General features: G+C 42.5%; 1 protein-coding gene across 4 annotated transcripts in view; it reads left to right on the top strand.

Moving 5' to 3' along the window:
- The first annotated feature begins 3,147 nt into the window (after window positions 1–3,147).
- CERS3 (ceramide synthase 3) overlaps window positions 3,148–19,864 on the top strand; it is a 115,217-nt gene continuing 98,500 nt past the window's right edge. Inside the window, exons 1-2 of one of the 4 annotated variants that reach the window (XM_073882502.1) lie at window positions 3,504–3,546; window positions 6,293–6,368. In XM_073882502.1, the coding sequence (XP_073738603.1) occupies window positions 6,330–6,368 (39 nt within the window). In that variant the 5' untranslated portion in view covers window positions 3,504–3,546; window positions 6,293–6,329. Of the gene's footprint in view, window positions 3,275–3,499; window positions 3,547–6,292; window positions 6,369–19,864 lie in introns of those variants that run through there. The other 3 variants (XM_073882504.1, XM_025893110.2, XM_073882503.1) reach the window with 3 other exon arrangements.

Raw genomic sequence — 19,864 nt, 5'->3', positions numbered from 1 at the left:
TCAGTATGGCTTCTGGCCAACAGTAGGCTCCTGGTAGTTAAGTTTTGGGGGAGTCAAAAGTTATATGCAGATTTTCAACTTACACAGGGGTCAGTACCTCTAACCCTCATGTTGTTCAAGGGTCAACTGTATAAGCAGCAGATAATAAATAAATAGATTTTATAATATAAATATCTTTGACAAGTTTTTCCTTTTTAATAAAGTTATTCCTTTTTATGGAACTATAACATAGATAGTTTTCACTTTTCCAATGATTTTTCTTGTCATAAATTACATATTTGCCATTTTAGTTTATTCTTTCTTGACATTTCCTTTTGTTTTCTCTTGGGTTGCATATGGGTTGTTAGTAATTTGTATTTATGTCTTGTAGTTATTTAGAAAACACACCTACTGTCTTTAAAACTATACAAATCATTATCTTTCTAGATAATTCTTTTTCTTTCCATATCTTTCCAGAAAATTCCTTTTTCTAGTCATCAAAGCCAAGACTGAAGCCATAAGTATAAACTTCATTCTGTGCAACATTTCATTCACTTTCATCTACCCACCCTCTCCAGCTCTCCGGCCATTGCTAATGTCATCTGAATTCACAAGCCACATCACTATTCCCAATAAATTAACATTATGTATCTTCTCCAAATTTTACTTTTGCTTTTTTCATTCCATTTTATTATCATTATTATATTTATCACTATTATTATATTGATCACTTAGTCTAAACTCTTCTTTCCTCTTGATTCACAGTGTGTCCAATGAGCTAATCTTAATTTTGATTCCTCTCTGGTACAGTTTCCAGGAAGGATGACTGGGGTATACCTCTCAGCAACCTTCCTATGAAGATGGGTATATTTTCTGAGACCTTGTATATCAGAATGTGTCTTTTGGTTGCCATGCCTTTTGTTGACCTAAATAGCAATTTGTCTGAGAACAGTTTTTGTGGTGCAACTTTTCTTAAACTGTTGCCATTTTGCTCTATTGTGTTCTTTTGTTGTTCTTTTTTATTTTTTAGTTTCAAAGAGTTTTTTTTTTAATTTTTTATTTCAATTCAATTTACTTAACATATACTGTATTATTAGTTTCACGGGTAGAAATTAGTGATCCATTGTTTTCTATTCTTGGTCGTTCTGGAAGATAAAGGTGAGACCCTCCTCAACTGATTATTTTTAAGTTAGCTGTGATTTTTCAAATGCTGCATCCCAAATAATTCCTTGTCCTTGAAATGCAAAAATGCCCTGAGATTCTATCTAGATCTGGTTCTCTTTTGAGTACTCTTACCTAGAGCATGAGTCTTCTATACCATCCCAGATGTTCTTTAAGTCATCATTTGTAGATGGAGTTTCTTTGTTTTTTAATAATTTTTATTGTTATGTTAATCACCATATATTACATCATTAGTTTTTGATGTAGTGTTCCATGATTCATTGTTTGTGCATAACACCCAGTGCTCCACGCAGAATGTGCCCTCTTTAATACCCATCACCAGGCTAACCCATCCCCCACCCCCCTCCCCTCTAGAACCCTCAGTTTGTTTTTCAGAGTCCATCGTCTCTAATGGTTCATCTCCCCCTCCGACTTACTCCCCTTCATTCTTCCCCTCCTGCTATCTTCTTCTTCTTCTTTTTTTTCTTAACATATATTGCATTATTTGTTTCAGAAGTACAGATCCGTGATTCATCAGTCTTGTACAATTCACAGTGCTCACCATAGCACGTACCCTCCCCAATGTCTATCACCCAGCCACCCAATCCCTCCCACCCCCCACCGCTCCAGCAACCCTCAGTTTGTTTCCTGAGATTAAGAATTCCTCATATCAGTGAGGTCATATGATACATGTCTTTCTCTGATTGACTTATTTCACTCAGCATAACACCCTCCAGTTCCATCCACGTCCTTGCAAATGGCAAGATCTCATTCCTTTTGATGGCTGCAGAATATTCCATTGTGTATATATACCACATCTTCTTTATCCATTCATCTGTCGATGGACATCTTGGCTCTTTCCACAGTTTGACTATTGTGGACATTGCTGCTATAAACACTGGGGTGCACGTACCCCTTCGGGTCCCTACATTTGTATCTTTGTGGTAAATACCCAGTAGTGCAATTGCTGGATCGAACGGTAGCTCTAATTTCAACTGTTTGAGGAACCTCCATACTGTTTTCCAGAGTGGTTGCACCAGCTTGCATTCCCACCGACAGTGTAGGAGGGTTCCCCTTTCTGTAGATGGAGTTTCTGCTTTTATCCCCATGCTTACCTTCCTCTCTTAGCACCTTGATGTTTGTTCTTCTGTGTACTCTGGGAGAATGACTGAACTCTTCACTTCTTTATACCTGATTTGATTTTCTCCAATGTCAGTTCAACTCATCATCATCTCCAAAGCAGGTATTAAATCTGTGATTATTCTTCCACTTCCTTGAAATCTTTCATCTATCTCTGCCCATATCTCAAATCCTTGATTGCCATTTTATCTCATCCTGGGCTCTCCTTGATGCCTTTTCACTTTTATTTCGTGGAAAATGTATTAAGACTTAAGACTTAATAAAACTTAATAATTAAGTTGTTTAATTATTAGGAACATACATCACCTCAAACTTTTTGTGCACTTACATAGCAAAAATAACTATCATTTTCTCAGGACTTATTTTTACCAGATCTTATACTAAACATTTTATAGACTTTATATCATATAATCCTTAGGACACCCTGCAAGGAGGAATTATTATCCTTATTTTACTCATGAGGAAATTAGCTTTTTAAAAGGCTATAAAAAACATTAAAAAGCCCGAGGCCACATAACCCAAAGTCAGTAAATTGAAGAGTCAGAATTTGAACCCAGGGCTGTCTGTTTCCAAAGCCTGTTTTCCCAACTACCACACTATACTATCTCCTCTATAAATCATTTTCATAGATTTATATTTTAATCAAATATTCAAAAAAATAATGCTCTTCCTCTTTTCCTGGAGATTTTTCATTGCTCCTTTTTACCTGTATTCTATGTGTTGATCTATGGCTGTTCATTCAACCTTATAGGAGATCGCTGCCTACCCGGGCTTGAAGAATTATTCTAGAACTCCTTCCAGCTGCCTCTCCCTGGACCCGGAAGTTGTGAACAGTCTACAGACCAGTTACAATGTTATTTACCCTCTGGAGAGGTTGTGTAGTGCAGTAACAAGCACGTCGTGTTTGGAATTACAAAAAAAACCCAGATTGGAATCCCAGTTGTGCTATGCACTAGCAGGACAGCTCCGGCAAGTTACTCAGCCCGTGTTACAGGTCTGTGTTACAAGGTCAGGTGCCCATTAAGCCAAGTGCAGGCCAGGTACAGTACCTGCCATGAACGGGGCACCCACACAGGATGCTGTTGTCATTCCCGTGCAGTATTCGGGTTGCCTGCTGGGGCTCCCCACCCCCACCCCGGCTCCCACTCCCGCCCCCCCACCACGCCCCCAGGCCTGGAGGAGTCCTCCTCCCAGGATGCACCGCTGTGCTGACCCCTGGCCCAGGCTGGGCGCACTCAAGTCTCGGCCTCTGAACAGAGGAGAAAGGTGCGGGGGAAGGATGAGGCTCCCAGACCCTGCCGGTCCGGGTGTATGCGGGGCGGGCAGACCTCGCGGGTGCCAGGGCCGGTGCTGCACAGGCTGAGCCGGGCCCCTTTCCCCACGCAGGCCGAGGCCGTACCCTGGCTCCGCCTAGGCCTTGTCCCAGGTCCATGTCCCTACGCAGACTGAGCCCGTGTCCCTGTCCCTGCACAGCCAAGGCCGTGTCCCCACGCAGGCGGAGGCCGTGTCCTGCGTCCCTGTCCCGACGTAGGCCGAGACCCTGTCCCTGTCCCCACGAAAGCCGAGGCCGTTCCCTCCATCCCTGTCTCCGCCCAGGCCTCGTCCCAGGTCCATATCCCCACGCAGACTGAAGTGTGTCCCTGTCCCCACGCAGGCTGAGGCCCTGGCTCTATCCCCACTCAGGCTGAGGTCCTGCCCCTGCCCCCGCACAGACCGAAGCCGTGTCCTTGACTGAGCTGCCTCCCCTTGGCTGCAGCTCACGGTAGTGGGCCTTGCCAAGTCAGGCGCGTCCCAGGGCTAGAGTACCAAGCTGTTTCCCATCTTTGCCTTTGCCTGCGTGGGTTTTTGTGAATCACTGGGTTGGCTCCATCTTTTCTGGATATTAACCCCACCCAAGTGAACAGAGATCTAGCCCAGATTACTGCTGTTCTCTGTGGCAGGGGGCTCAGCAGGGAGCCCTAGAGACTGTCCAGAAATGGGCAAGCTCCTATGGCCTTTGTAACTCCGGCCATGAGGCCTCTTTGAGTAGGCTTTGTTTTTGTCAGGTAAAAGTTATTATCCCTACTTGAAAAAAAAAAAAAAAAAAACAAACACTGAAAATATGCCTTTACTTACTCTAAAATTCAAGAAAATTTATCAAGGGCCCCAGCATGGGCTTAGACTCAGTAGTTGGACCCTCTTCCATGTAGCCATAGTTTGGAGACTGAAATTGCCCTCTAAAATTTGACGCTCACCTCAATTTTTCTTTTAGTTCATCAGAAAATGTCTTTAAATTAACTGGAATGAGAAAGAAAAATCTGAGTAGCATGTTGAATTATAGAAAGGGTAAAGCAATCCAATTAGGTAGTTTTGAACCCTGTAAATTGTGCTCCATCATCCATTAATGGATCAGTAATAAACCAATGTAGTAGATCCAGACCGACAGTTTTTAGAGTCAAGATTAGACTAGAATAGACAATAGAGTACATCACAAATAGTATGGATAAGTATTGTTTTGTGAAACTTTGGTTTGAGTTATATATATTTGTAGGTATATTTGTATTAGGTCATGATGTAAAAGGTATGTATTGTGGATTACATTTAAAAAAATGAGCTACTGGTTTAGACCAGGATAAATATGTCACATATACAGAAAGTACCCTTACAAGAATAGTAATCTATCTTAATAACAATGATTGGAACTGTAGAAGAGTCAAATGGTATTTCTGTCCTAATTAGCTCCTTGTTTTATATTTACGTGGTATTAGCGTGGCATATATCTGGGTATCTGATCATCAGTATGCATCATTGCTGATATGTAAGGAATGGAATGGCAGAATTGCTTCAATATATGGGATCAGCCCCTCTGGTGGTCACCAGTTATGGGAGCCACAAGCCATCGTTGTTACTATGAAATTATGCATGATTTATACGTACTTCTATTACACGTGTGACCATATGAGGATCTTTGCTTTACATTGTTCCTGCTGAAACCCAGTAATGAAGTTTAATAGTCCAAGAGTTTTCTGATCTGTTCTGATTGCTATGTTACCTTGATAAAGAGCATATTTGAGGCCAAAGGGGTATTGATTGCTACTGACAATCAGATGGTCTTCTTTTCAGCTTTGAAAAAAGATTTTTAAAAAAATTTAACTAACATCTGAAGCCCTTAGTGCTTATTAGAATAATTATTTTCATATTTTGTATTTGCATTTGTTTGTTGAATGGTTGGTTGGTTGATTTTGATTTTAAAAATGTAAATAACAAAAAGTTTGGACCAGAGTTATTGCGGCTAATTTCCCTGCAGACAATATATCCTCTAAAGTTTAGGCCAGAGATTTAATTATACATGGCTGGTATTCTATTTTGCAAATGGGCCTTGCAGACAGTTTAATATGATCAAGCAAACTATTTTTATTGTAACCATACTTACTGGTGTCAAAACTGCTCTGATAGGAGCTCCATAAACGTGTGAATGAATGAACATTATCAATTATTCATGTAAACATTTGGTGACATTAGTTTTTAGTAAAACTTAATTTTTATACCTGGTTTCTTTAAAGAGAAACTAATATTTGGCAGGTGTAGCTGTGTTATGAGACATCTGTTGTGTGAAGGAACAGAAATCATCCTATCTTATTGAACACTTCCAGACAGCACCCAATAGTGAAACAAGTTATGTGACATCTGAAGGTCAAATTCAAAACCAGCCTAATGTAAAAGAGGTTAATAAAAGGGGGGGTGGTGATCTTTCCTGATGCAAGATCTCAGGAGAAGGCAGTGAAAAACATTTTATAATCAACGTGGTGTGTGGTATTTTGCTCATAATCCCTTTAGTGTCCTCGGAAGTGTTAGACCCTAGCCCTCGCTATGTAGTGGACCTGTGGACGGTCTCCCACAGAGGGAGAACAAAAGGCTGCTGATATTCAGGGAACCTGCTTCCCTTTCCAGCCTTAGCCAAGGCTCGAGACTCTAAGTAGCTAGAAAGCAGGGACCATCACTGCCTTGTTCACTGAGATTTCCCTATTTTTAGGCACATAGGAGGTGCTCGATAAGTAATTGTTGAAGGAATGGAAATACCATGGAAGGAGGAAAAGCAGCAGCAGAAGGTACATATAGCTTAAAACAAAGGGGGAAGGAGTGTTACCAGAGCTTTAACTAAGACTTATTGAGGGTCTCCTGTGTTTCTGGGCTATCTGGGCTCATAGGGTGTTTACAGCCTAGTGGAGACAAGGCATATACCTGCTTGTGTATATATGGATTCACACACACACACACTGATCGAGTTGTCTTATGGAAGTATTTTGTGCTATACGGGTAAAAACTGGGGCTGCACGTAAAATGGGGTAATGGTGTGTGTTGGATAAGTGTAAAGGCTTGAGGAAGAGAAAGGGTGATTAAAGTTGATTTGAGAGGCAGAATTTCCCAGAGGAAATGATTGGGTCTTGGATGAGGAGGGATCACAGATGGGGCATGAGCAAAGGTCAGAGTGAACATAGCCACGGGCTCAGCCTAGAGGCTCACTGTATTGGGGTACAGTGAAGAGAAAAAGTGGGATAGGCTAGGTGGGGAATCACATTTTGGAGGGGAGTTTAGGAAATGGGCAGTCCTAGACGGTTAGGTTAGCATAAAGAAGCCATAAATTCTGGAGCAAGGACATAATTTGATAAAGGCTATGTTTTAAGATTACTTGGAAGCAACGTGCAGGAGAACAGCTCTACCTCAGGGACCAGAAAGGAAAAGGGAAACAGCCCCCCCCCCCCCCCCCGGGATAGGGATCTCAATACCATCCTTAGTTGCCCTGGAATGTTCTCTGGTTACTGTGGGTGCTTTGGTGGTACAAAAGCAACTGATGAGGGGAAATACATTTGGTTTAGAACTCCACCAGAGGGAGTCTGGAAATGACCAAAGAGTGACCGAGCCAGTCCAATAGCCATGATCCCGCAGGTGGTCAACACTCTTACCCTCAAGCCTGGGCTGTATTTCCAGTGCCCCATGGAATAATCGGTCTTTTATGAAGCAGGCAGATGAGGGAGTGTCTTGTTCTTGGGAATGAGTCTTAGCTGGCTGACTTCATGAAACTCAGTTTGGCTTTTTAAAAAAAAATCATACCCAAGAATTCACAAGCTGAAGAGAGGTACCCATTCTTGGGTGTCTCAGGTTAGCCAAACAGATCTTCTCCTGATTCCTTGTTGGCAGGTGGTATGTAAGGTATGGGATAGGAGGGAGAACGGAGTAAGAGGGCAAAGATAGATGGTGACCTCCTTGAGGGCAGGGACATTGTCTCCACCTTTGTGTGTCATGCATCTTGTATAGTACATTTATTGAATGAATGATGACTGAATGGGTAAGGGGCATTGTGTTTTCATTATCTGTCACATATAACACGGTATTGACAGCCCAGGCATTTACCAAGACATCCATCTCCCTCTTAACTCCCACTGCCTCCTACCTACCAGTGTAAGTGCTGATGCAGCTCGTTCAAGTCTATTCAAAGCACATGGAATATTTACACTGATGCCCAACACAATGCTAGATAAAGGGAGCACGGATGTTAAAGCTACTACGTTCTGCCTTCACAGACTGAGGTCACTCATGGGATTAGTTGTTCTGGGGATGAAAACTTTTCTGCCCACTTCTGTCTGCTTCCTGATGCCATATTGTGCAGTCTTAGCTCCTCTTAAAATCCACGGCAATGCTTGCCTGCATGTGGGATATGAAATAGTAAATGTCTGAGAGTCCATCTCTTCTGTGGTCCCAATTTGTACCTATGCAGAGCATATCAATATACCCACACCACATACACATATGTAGATTTCCCTCTGTCCCCTGTACAGGAGGTCTGTATGAGTGTGTGTCTGTATCGGTTTGGGCAATCATGCTATATTTTTATTCTTGAGATCCTCAGCTCCTCCAAAAGATATGATGTGCCTGGCACATAGTATGAACCCAAGAAATACTTGATGAATGAATGAATGAATAATATGTTCAGAGAGTGGTCAGGGTGCTACTTAGAGACTTTTACTCAAGATTTAATTGGAGAAACTAAGTCTATATGCATGAAATAAGGTCTCTTACAAAGCAACATAGGAATAAAGCTCATAGATGATATAAATTAATAATAGTAATTATAATTATCATCATAGCTAATGTTCACAGAGGGCTTCCCATATGCCAGGTACTCTCCTAAGTGCTTTTATGTATATTAACTCATTTAACGCTTCTACAACTCTGAGGTATTGCTGTTATTTTCCTCATTTTGCATGTGAGAAGCCCGAAGGACTGAGACATTAGGTGACTTGCCTGGAGTCACACAGCTAATAAGCATAAGTCACTAGTTAGCACAAAGTGGGACGAGGCTTTAGCAACAAAAACTTTCTGGAGGAGGCAAGTAGAGATGTGGCCTGCCCTATCAACTTCAGCCACACCCGTGGCCAGGGGCCATATGCACAGACCTTCTGGCCATCCCTCAGTGAGGGCTGCAGACAAAGAGGCTGTGGAGAGACAGCTTACATGACAATGCGTGATCTGGCTGGTAAAGAGCTCCATAGCCTTCCCAGAGGTTGTGCCAGATGGATTCTTAAAACGCTTTGCTCCAAGTACTTGGTATGTGACAGACCTAAGTCTTGGAGGGAAAACTCTCCCCCCTCTCCCAACAAACTCAGAGTAGAACTGGCCATCTTCATGACACCCAGTACCCACTTGGAAGTTTTGAGAAAGCCCAACGAATTTGCCTTTGAAAAAAGTAACTATCTGTTGTGTTAGATGGGAAGAGACACAATCCTAAAGGTACCCTATTCTGCACTGAGCGTGGACTCTGTGCCAAGAATTGTTCTGACTCTGAGGATTCAGCAGTGAACAAGGCAGACAAAAACTCCAGCCCCCAGGGTGCTAACATTCTAATTCAGGAGAGAGGTCATAAACAAGTCAATAAGTAAGAAGTCGCATGTGTCAGAGGGTGATGAGCGGCACTCGAGTACCAATGTATGAGAACCATTAGTTCTGGTGATCTGCTCTTCCCTTTTCTTACTTTTTTTCAAATTATCTGCCAGGGAATCTTGTAACACTGGGCCAGGGAGAGTGTGGAACCTGGTGGGTAGGGGAAAGGGAGACTCCATTCAGGTCCCATGCGGGCATACCTGTATTATTGCACTTGACTTTACTGTGTTTCGTAGACAATGCATTTTTTTTACAAATTGAAAGTTTGTGGCAACCTTGCGCTGGGTCGTCAAGCAAGTCTATCGGTACCATTTTCCCAATGACATTTGCTCACTTTGTGTCTCTCTCACATTTTGGCAATTCTCGCAATATTTCAGACTTTTTTTTAAAAGATTTTATTGATTTGTCAGAGAGAGAGAGAGGGTGAGAGAGAGAGCACAAGCAGGGGGAGCTGCAGACAGGGGGAGAAGCAGGCTCCCCGCTGAGCAGGGAGCTGGATGTGGAACTGGATCCCAGGACCCTTGGTTCATGACCTGAGTGGAAGGCAGACGCTTAACCGACTGAGCCACCCAGGCGCCCCTTTCAGACTTTTTCATTCTAATTATATCTGTTACGGTAATCTGTGATCAGTGATCTTTGATGTTACTATTGTAATCGTAAGACAGTGAACTTGACCAATAAATGTGCATGTTCTGAGTGCTCCCCCAATGGGCTCTCCCTCTTCTTGGGTTTACCTGTTCCCTGGGACACAGTGATATTGAAACTAGGCCAGTCAATAACCTACAATGGCCTCTAAGTGTTCAAGTGAAAGGAAGAGCCATGTGTCTCTGACTTTAAATCTAAAGCTAAAAATGATTAAGCTTAGTGAGGAAGGCATGCTGAAAGTCAAGATGGGCTGAAAGCTAGGCCTCTGGTGCCAGTTAGTCAAGCTGTGAAAGCAAAGGAAAAGTTCTTGAAGGAAATTAAAAGTGCCACTCCAATGAACACACGAATGTTAAGAAAGTGAAACAGCCTTATTGCTGATACGGAGTAAGTCTTAGTGGTCTGGATAGAAAATCAAACCAGCCACAACGTTCCTTTAAGCCACACCTAATCCAGAGCCAGGCCCTAACTCCCTTCTATTCTGCAAAGGCTTAGGGAGGTAAGGAAGCTGCAGACGGAAAGTTTGAAGCCAGCAGAAGTTGGTTCATGGGGTTTTAGGAAAGAAGCTGTCTCCATAACATTAAAGTGCAAGGTGAGGCAGCAGGTGTCGATGGAGAAGCTGCAGCCAGTTATCCAGAAGATCTAGCTCAGATAATTCATGAAGGTGGCTACCCCTCAACAATAGATTGTCAATGTAGATGATCCAGCCCACGATTGGAAGAAGATGCCATCTAGGATTTTCAAAGTAGAGAGGAAAAGTCAATGCCTGCTTTCAAAGCTTCAAAAGACAGGCCAATTCTTGTTAGGGGCTAGTGCAGCTGATGACTTTAACTTGAGGTGAATGGGGGAGAGTACTTCTATTTCAAAAATCCTAGGGCCCTCAAGAATGATGCTAACTCTACTCTGCCTATGCTCTATAAAGCAAACAACAAAGCCCAGATGACAACACATCTGTTTACAAGATGGTTTACAGACTATTTTAAGTCTGCTATTGAGACTGCTCTGAAGAAAAGATTCCTTTCAAAATGTTACTGCTTGTTGACACTGCACCTGGTCACCCAAGAGCTCGTATGGAGACAGACAGTGAGATTAATGTTTTCATGCCTGCTGACACAACCTCCGTTCTGCAGCCCATGGATCAAGGAGTGATTTCAACTTTCAAGTCTTATTACTTAAGAAACACATTTCATAAGGCTCTAGCTGCCACAGGTAGTGATTCCTCTACTGGATCCAGGCAAAGTAAACTGAAAACCTTCCAGAAAGGATTCATCATTGTATATGGCACTAAGGACATTTGTGACTCACAGAAGGAGGTCAACGTATCAAGAACAGGAGTTTGGAACAAGTTGATTCCAACCCTCATGGATGACTTCGAGGAGTTCAGGACCTCAGTGGAGTACGTAACTAGAGATGTGGTGGAAACAGCAGAACTAGAATGAGAAGTGGGGCCTGAAGATGGGACCGACCTGCTGCCCTCTCATGACCAAACGTAAATGAACGAAGAGCTGCTTCTTAGGGACGAGCAAAGGAAGTGGTTTCTTGAGATGGGATCTACTCCTGGTGAACATGTTGTGAAGACCGTCGAAATGACAGCCAAGGATTCAGAATGTGACATAAACTTAGTTGATAAAGCAGCCGCAGGGTGTGAGAGGACTGACTCCAATTTCGAAAGTTCTACTGTGGGTAAAATGCTATCAAGCAGCATCACATGCTACAGAGAAATGGTTCGTGAAAGGAAGAGGCAATCGATGTGGCAAACTTCACTGCTGTCTTATTTTAAGAAATCGCCACAGCCACCCCAACCTTCACAACCACCACCCTGGTAAGTGGGTAGCCATCAACACCGAGGCAAGACCCTCCACCAGCAGAAAGATTAGGACTGGTTGAAAGTTCCTATGATGGTTAGCATCATTTTTAGCAATACAGTATTTTTAAATAAAGGTATATACACACTTTTTAGATTTAATGCTATTGCACATTTAATATACTACGGTATAGTGTAAAGATAACTTTTATATGCACTGGGAAGCCAAAAAATTCCTTGCCTAGCTTTATTGAGATGTTCATTTTTTTGCAGCAGTCCAGAACCAAACCTGCAATATTTCTGAGGTGTGTCTGTAATCTATAATCCATTGTGGGGATTCAGGCAAGTCATGTGGGGAGATTTTTATGTCAAGAAGATGTAGTCTTCAGATTCCTGGCATTTGTGAAGAACATTAGCTTGTTTCGTTATATTCCATAGGAGTTTCTCCACATACCTATTTAAAGAATACACAGTTTGGTAGCATTTTGACTTAACATTTCCGTCTATGAGAAAACCTTTGTATTTAGAAAGTCTGTGAAAATGATAAGATGAAACATTTTCAGAAAACAGAGATTTTGTTCATAGAAGCCCCCCCAAATTGGACTGATTAGGTTAAGATCAATATGGCCCAAAGTGTGTTCATTAATTTCTCGGAAGGGATTCTCTCCTTGGAGGTAAAAGCAGGTCAGTTCCATCAAACTTAGATTTTCTTCTCTAGAATGTTAGCTTGAGGTTTGCAACATAACATGCCATATAGAATATCAGAAGTTATCCCACTTCCCTTTCCTCTGTGTCTATACCCCATCCATGCACCCTCTGTTCCTGGCTGGCAGAGCTCTGGACACAGTTTCTAGTTCCAAGCTTCCTGCTGCAGCCCCGAGGCCATTTTCCCGTGTCCTGCTTATGCTGTTTTTCTCTTGTGAGTTCCTAAGTGGCCCTCCAGAGTCCTGATTGGGTTTGCAAAGGTCCTCACTGCTCTTCTCCCTCTCTCCTGTTTTATTCTTGGAAATATACTCAGTAGGTATTTTCCACCTTACTCACTTTAGTAATTAACAAGCTTGATCTTGTGTATAAAAACCCATGGGTTTTGTAACGTAGCCCCTCTGCTCCCCACAAAACTTGTCCACTAATATCAGGCTTAACTGCCTACCTTTAATTGTCAGAGGTGTGATGTTCACTTTTAAAAATGCATTGAACCATTAAGATTTAATAAACAACCTCTATTAATGAGAATCTAAAATATACAACAGATTTAATACCTTAACTCGCTTCTAAACCTTTCTCATAAAATGAGACAGTTAAGTATTACCTAGAAGAAATGACACCCCACACAAGCCTCTTGCTCTATCATGCTTCCCAGGGTTCTCTCCCCTCTGTTAGCAGTGACCTGATAAATTTATCATGAGACACAAGTGAGAGAGAAAAGGAAAAAGGCATTGCCAAAGGAGTCTTCGAAAGAACCATATTTGTATTTATTTGTCCTCCGCAGAGGGGTCATGGGCAGACACGCTGACGTGTAGGCACACAGCTCCCCCAGGTCACAACTCACAAACTGTCAGAATTCCTCACTTCAATCTCTCCAGCTACTGCACCCCGTTGCATAGATTGTGCAACAGGTTAATTTTTCTCTCTGTCCCTGAAGGAAGAAGGGACTACACCTCAACAGTGACTCACTGCAGCCCATGATAATGGGATTCTTTTGATTAAGGAGGAGGTATTGAGCTATGTAGGTTGCAACCAGGAACCAGGCTGTCTCCCATGCTAAGGAATCTTATAAGGAAAAGGTGACTGGTAGAACTTTATCAGCAGGGAAGGTAGACACGAGAGAGAGAAACAGTTTTAATTAGGAAGGCAAGTCGGGCGGCCGTTGGGGAAGGATGGACCAAGAAAGGGATAGTGTGGGGTCAGGAAGACCAGGCAACCCTACATAGTCGAGTAGCATGTTGTGACAAGGATCCGAACCACGACCTGCCCCACTTAGTGACCACTCTGCTGGAAGTTCAGACCTCCTGCCCGATAAGCTTTAAAATTTCTGAACCCTGGGATGCCTGGGTGGCTCAGTCGGTTAAGTGTCTGCCTTCAGCTCAGGTCATGGTCCCGGGGTCCTGGAATCGAGCCCCGCGTCAGGCTCCCTGCTCAGCGGGGAGCCTGCTTCTCCCTCTCCCTCTGCCTTGCCTCTCTGCCTATCTGTGCTCTCTCTCTCTCTGTCTGACAAATAAATAAATAAAATCTTTAAAATAAAATAAAAGAAAATTTCTGAACCCCTTCATGGCAAAAAGAAAGTCTGGGAAGAGAAAAACAGGCCTTGGAAGAAAGTGAACGAGCATCCAGTGAAGGGGCCTTGACCAATCCCCCTTCTTTGAACTGAATTCAATTAGTGAAACCCGAGAACCCAGGGAGTCCGAGACTGGCCTTTCCCCTTCTCCGCCTCTAGTCAATTTTTAATTTGCTGTCATCGATTAGCTGACAGGAGAAGAAAGATGGGTCTCAGCAGCTGAAGTCAGCTGATGGGAAGGGCCTTGAATTAGGGCCTTCGGAGTGGGCGGTGCTGCCTGAACCACCTGGGAGGTGAGCTTTGGCTCCGAGGGGTACAAGAGCCAACTTGCCGAAGCTTCCTTGCTCGTCAAGGCACCTTTAAACAATCCACACCTGGAGCTGTTTCATCTGCAGGCAAGAGAAAGTGCAAACGGCCCCCAAAGGTCTCCCGTCTCAAATAAACACCGTAAATGGAGGCAAACTTGCCTTTGAAATTGAAATGTCTCCAGCAGACAGATGGACAGCTGTCGCTTGTCCTGCTACTCCCTGGTTTGTCTCTCATTGTGATGACTGCTCTTTGAGGCTGACAGAAATAAAAACAAAGAGAATTACCTCTGACTATTCCAAAGGGAAAAGGTGGCCAGACTTATTTTGGGGGCGTTATATCGGTCAAAAAACAGGGAAGTTTCCTTTCTCCCCAGTGTTGCCAGGAGACACGCAGAGAGGTGGCCTTTCCGTGGACTGAGGCTCCTTTAGTCAATGCGTTTTCAGGGCGTGCTGGTGGTGGTTGTGGTGGGATTTAGTGAGCACAAAGCCCCACCAATACTCACAGGCTTCTAGAGAGTGCCATAGCTGTCAGACCCGCTCGGGGGATAGTGTGGGCTTGTCAACAGTGTTTCGGGGTTCTCTCCGCCGCGAAACCCCTTCCTTTCGGTACAAACAGCAAGACCATCTTGTTCAGTAGTTGACTCATGACCATGTGCACCAAACCCAACAAGGATGAGGCAACTAATGCATTTCTAATCCCGTGTCTGACTGAATTCCAGTTTTCTCCTCTCCCAAGTGGTGAAACAGGAAGCAACATCCCATCAGGAAGAACCAGAAGGTGCCATCCAGTAGCTTTGCCTCACGTCACGGATCGCCCTCAGTCAGAAATCTAGACGTGCAACTTTAGAGGGTGGGTCTCTGAAAGAATTTCAGAGCTTACACAGAGATGAGTTGTGTTGCTCTCTGACGAGAGCGAGGCTGACTGGAACGCTGGAAATCTGGCTCTGACTGCTCTTCACAGGCAAGGGGCATCTTTTGTGGACTGAAGTTTCTGGAAGGTAGGCACCATTTCACTGATGTTGCTACCATTTGAGAACTCTCAAACCACGTTGGCCTCGACGTGTGTGTGTGTGTGTGTGTGTGTGTGTGTGTGTGTGAGAGAGAGAGAGAGAGAGAGAGAGAGAGATGTTCAAAATGCTCATTTTTGGCCCGCTGTTCAGGGAGAGATACAGAAAAGAGAGATTTGAAGCCCATTGCTTGATGAGTTTGACTTCAGAAGTATTCAGTCGTGGAGAGGAAATGTCGAAGCCAAACCTCTCTTCTGACCTGTAACACTTGCTCTTTGGCGAGTTGAAATGGATTCATCGTAGGGCTAGGAAGGATTGTTCAGCCTGTGGAATTGCAGGAGGCTGAGCCCTCAGTCGGCACAGCCTGGTTTATGAGGAAGGAGAAATGAAAAGGGTGACCTCAGATCTCCGGGTGGCATGGCCAAGGCCATTTCAGACCATGTCAGAATGTCTTAAATGTGGAACAAGGCAGGACTTGCTCACCTCACAGCAGCAAACTTTTCTAAGCTGGCTCTATCTTGACAGAGACAGTCTCCATGCCGTGTCCAGAAGACATTAGCTGATTAGTTCTACAACTGCCGGCCTCGGGGAGAGAAACATAATAAAACTTTCCTTTTTTATAACCAGTGTACATGTTTAGCCAGGATGTTCTTTTAGGCAAGTTTATTTCCCGAGAAGCCTTACACACAGGGCAAGGGAGGGAAACTTTGGGCACTCACCAGAGGATGCATATTCATTTATTCATTAATCCATACTATTCAAGTGCCTTCTGTACCACGAATGAGGGTTCTGACTTTATTTTTTTTTATTATGTTATGAGGGTTCTGACTTTAAACAGCACCTTTTCATGCCTCTTCCCCTACAAGCCCTCCCCTTTTTTAAGGGGTTTCCACTTAAAATTTCATCAGTAGAATTTGCTGGACAAAGGGGCAAATTCTTTAAGGGGAAAATAGGTAATAATTGTATTGTCTTCCCTTTAAAAATGTTTCTGCCTTTTCTAAAAGCAATCACATTAATTGACATAAGTTTGAAGATAACTCTGGGTTGGTAATAATCTACATTATTCTGGGTTAGTAATAATCTACATTTATTGAGTCCTCGCTGTGCATAAATGCATTTCCCATTTAATTCAGTGAGATAGAACTTGTGTTATGCAGTTTTCAGATGAGGATATTTGGACTTGGTGAGAGGTATAGGATAGCAGGGAAGTGAGAAAGCCCAGATTCTGTTGCCTCTCTGTACACAGAAATATGTGACTGGAGCCTTTGTGATTACCCACGATACTATGTAAATATGCTAACGCAATATCTTATAGCAAAAGACCAAAGGTCAGTCTATAATTTGCTTCTACTGGGGTGAAGGCATGGTGTGGTGGACAGAACATGGGCTAGAAAGGCAGACAGATCTAAATTTGAATCCCTGCTTTCTGCTTACTACTTGTGTGACCTTGGCAAGACAGTGAAATTCTTCAAAACTCAGTTTCCTTATTTATAAGCTAATTATTATAATGTCCATCCCGCAGGGTTACTTGTTATAAGGAATAGAAAGACAAGGTATGCAAAGTGCCTTCTGCATGATTGACAACTGGTAGGCTTTTGATATATAGTATTCATTTCTCCAATTATTTGTTGATGCTTTCAGTGTACTAGATCCTATTCTGGGTTCAGGGGTAACAACAGTGAACAAGGGAGACAAGACTCTGCCCTCACGGGGCTGACTGGTGCTGGTTTAGTCTAGCATAGTGTCACTGACTTTCTTTGAAAATCAGGTTGTGATTATTATTTTTTTTAAAGATTTTATTTATTTATTTGAGAGGGAGAGAATGAGAGACAGAGAGCACAAGAGGGAAGAGGGTCAGAGGGAGAAGCAGACTCCCTGCTGAGCAGGGAGCCCGATGTGGGACTCGATCCCGGGACTCCAGGATCATGACCTGAGCCGAAGGCAGTCGCTTAACCAACTGAGCCACCCAGGCGCCCCCAGGTTGTGATTATTGAGATCCTCTATGGTGGAGCTGATCTGGCTTTGACACAGCCTCTGAAGCAGAGCAGTAAACATCCTATGTTAGGGGTCCCCCAAAGTATAGTAGAATCAGGCAAAAACCAAGGACATCAGATACCTCTTTTGCAAGGGTCAGTTTGTTGTGCTAATCATTGCACAGTTATAGGAAAAATATGCTTTTATGCGTGCCTTCACACACACACACACACACACACACACACACACACACACACACACACAGTTCATTTGAGTTTTCTTAGGCCCCCAAGGCACTGCCAGTAGGCTGTGCATGGGAGGAGGGTCTGGCTCCAAAGTCTCATAAAGCACAGAGTGTAGTGTGGCAACCATTCATTTACCTTGGGCTCCAGGCCATCTCTACAACAGCCTGGGGCTTTCCAAAGCCTCCCCAATGTGAATTTAGGCATGTAGTCCAAAGATTGAACTGGATATAATACACCTTTATAAAGATGGATTTGGACAAGAGCAATTGACTTATTTACTGCCTAAAAGCCTATAGTCAAGTTCATCAAATGGGCTAGTTGGCATCAAGAATGGTGTTTTGGTAATCTGTCCCTAATTTTGAATCCCGATGAACGGCAGATTATGGCAAAGAGATTAGAGGAACACAGGGTAGCTCCCTTTGGAATCAAATTCAGGTCTCCCTTCTCTTAGAAACACCTGCACACCCAGAGCACCAACCTTATTGGTCCTACATGGCCCAAGTTTGTTGTTTTATTTATTTGGTGGACCCAGAATGATTGAAGACATCTTTGGGACACCCTAGACAGACCAGACAATTGGCACTATGAAAGAAGTCTTTCTGAAGTAACAAGACTTATTTTCCTAAGCCCTATGCAACCATCAATCTCATCATTTTATGGGTCCTACTATATATAGTGCCTTAAAATTGCATCTTGTGGAGGGTTTTTTAAATGATGAAAACATAAACCAAGCTAAAAACCTAATTAAAATAAATTAGGGCTTAGGTATAAAACCCTCAAATAGCAAGTGAATGGGGATAATAAGAATCTTTGACCTTGTATAACACTTTAACAGCCAAAATTCTCCACAGGACTTTCTGTTGATGGTAGACAGATGTTTGATTGTCATTAAACTTGAGCAATCACTGTGTTTTTTAAAACAGTTATTCCCAAATTTCATTATTATCGTACCTTAAAGTCTGAGAAAGCACACTAATTTTGCTTGGGTGAACTTGAAACAAATTTCATCCATCCTAAGTATGAGAATTTAAAATTTCGCAAGCTGTGAGTGTCCAGATTCCCCTCAAATGTAAAGTTAAAGGGGTTTGGTTCATTTTAATAACCATTTCTTCTTTCTTTCTTTCTTTTTGCCACCTGGTCACTAGAGAGTTTGTGGAGGGGATTCATGCTGCATTCTTAAGGAGAGTAACTGAGCAGATCAGAGGCCTAATACATAGTTGGTGTTTGGTTTATGAGGTTTCAATTTAATGGAAAGTTTCCTTTTTATTGATCTCTGAATTATATCTTCAGGAAAGCAAGAAATGGAGATATTTAATGAAAGTATCCCAATCTCTCTGTTTAGGATTGATACACACACACCCCCACATAGTCTCTCTCTCTCTCTCTCTCTCTCTCACACACACATACACACTTCCATGTGCTGGTGCACATTATAAAAACAAACCCAAAAGATACATATATATTTGTGTGTGTGCAACCAACTTTATTTCTTCTCCTGTCATAGATGGCTCTGCCTTCTTCTGTCTTGGAGCTGTGTCTTCTGAAACGTGTGACATGTGGTCACTAGGACTGGAGAAAGGAGAAATGAAAACAGGTCTTCAGCTTTTTAATTTTTTTTAATTGAGGTATAATTGATGTAGGACACAATATGAGTTTCAGGTGTACAACATAATAAATCAGCATTTGTATATATTGTGAAATGACCACCAAATACATCTCTCCTTTCTCTCTTAATGGGAAAACTGTAAAATTCACAGCTAAGATATGTATTTAGGTTGATTGAAGAGATAAAATATTACATTAAGGGGCTCAAAATAATTTTTATTTACTATATCCATGTTCTAAAAGAAGGGAAAATCATATGCCACAATCCATTTTTCTCCATAGAGTTCTTGTATGCAAGAACAAAGTCTATTTCTGTTATTTTGATTCCTTTGCCAGACATATTTTAGTGGAGAGTCAATAAATATGTTGATCAGATTGATCTTGACACAGGCTGAACAATTAAATAATCATTTCAAGATTCAAGCAAATGTTCTGAGAGCATTTTCTTCAATAACGAAGGTTACTTAACATCATTTAATAACTAAATTGGCTTTAAGTTCTTCCCCTCAAATTTTGTTTTCTTATTTGACATCCAATTAAAACTTGAAAAACAAAATCTGCTGATGCTGAACAAATTTCAAATTGTTCAGATTAGCAATTTTTGTTTGCAAGGTTCACATCACGAACTCATTATCATATTCCACTTTGGGTCAAAGTCACAGGCTTTATAATGAGCTCCTCCTGTTCCATCAGCTGTAACTGGCTTTCCCTGACTTGCTTCAAATGGAGATCTGCTTTGTGTGGAGGTCTGGTCTATCACCAATTGTGTAAGAGTAAAACTTCAGAGCATTTCTAGATGATGACTA

This window comes from Callorhinus ursinus, unplaced genomic scaffold (assembly GCF_003265705.2).
Source record: "Callorhinus ursinus isolate GAN/ISIS: 27379988/994484 unplaced genomic scaffold, GSC_fseal_2.0 scaffold47, whole genome shotgun sequence".
Lineage (NCBI taxonomy): Eukaryota > Metazoa > Chordata > Mammalia > Carnivora > Otariidae > Callorhinus > Callorhinus ursinus.
This window is presented reverse-complemented; position numbering and strand designations above follow the sequence as displayed.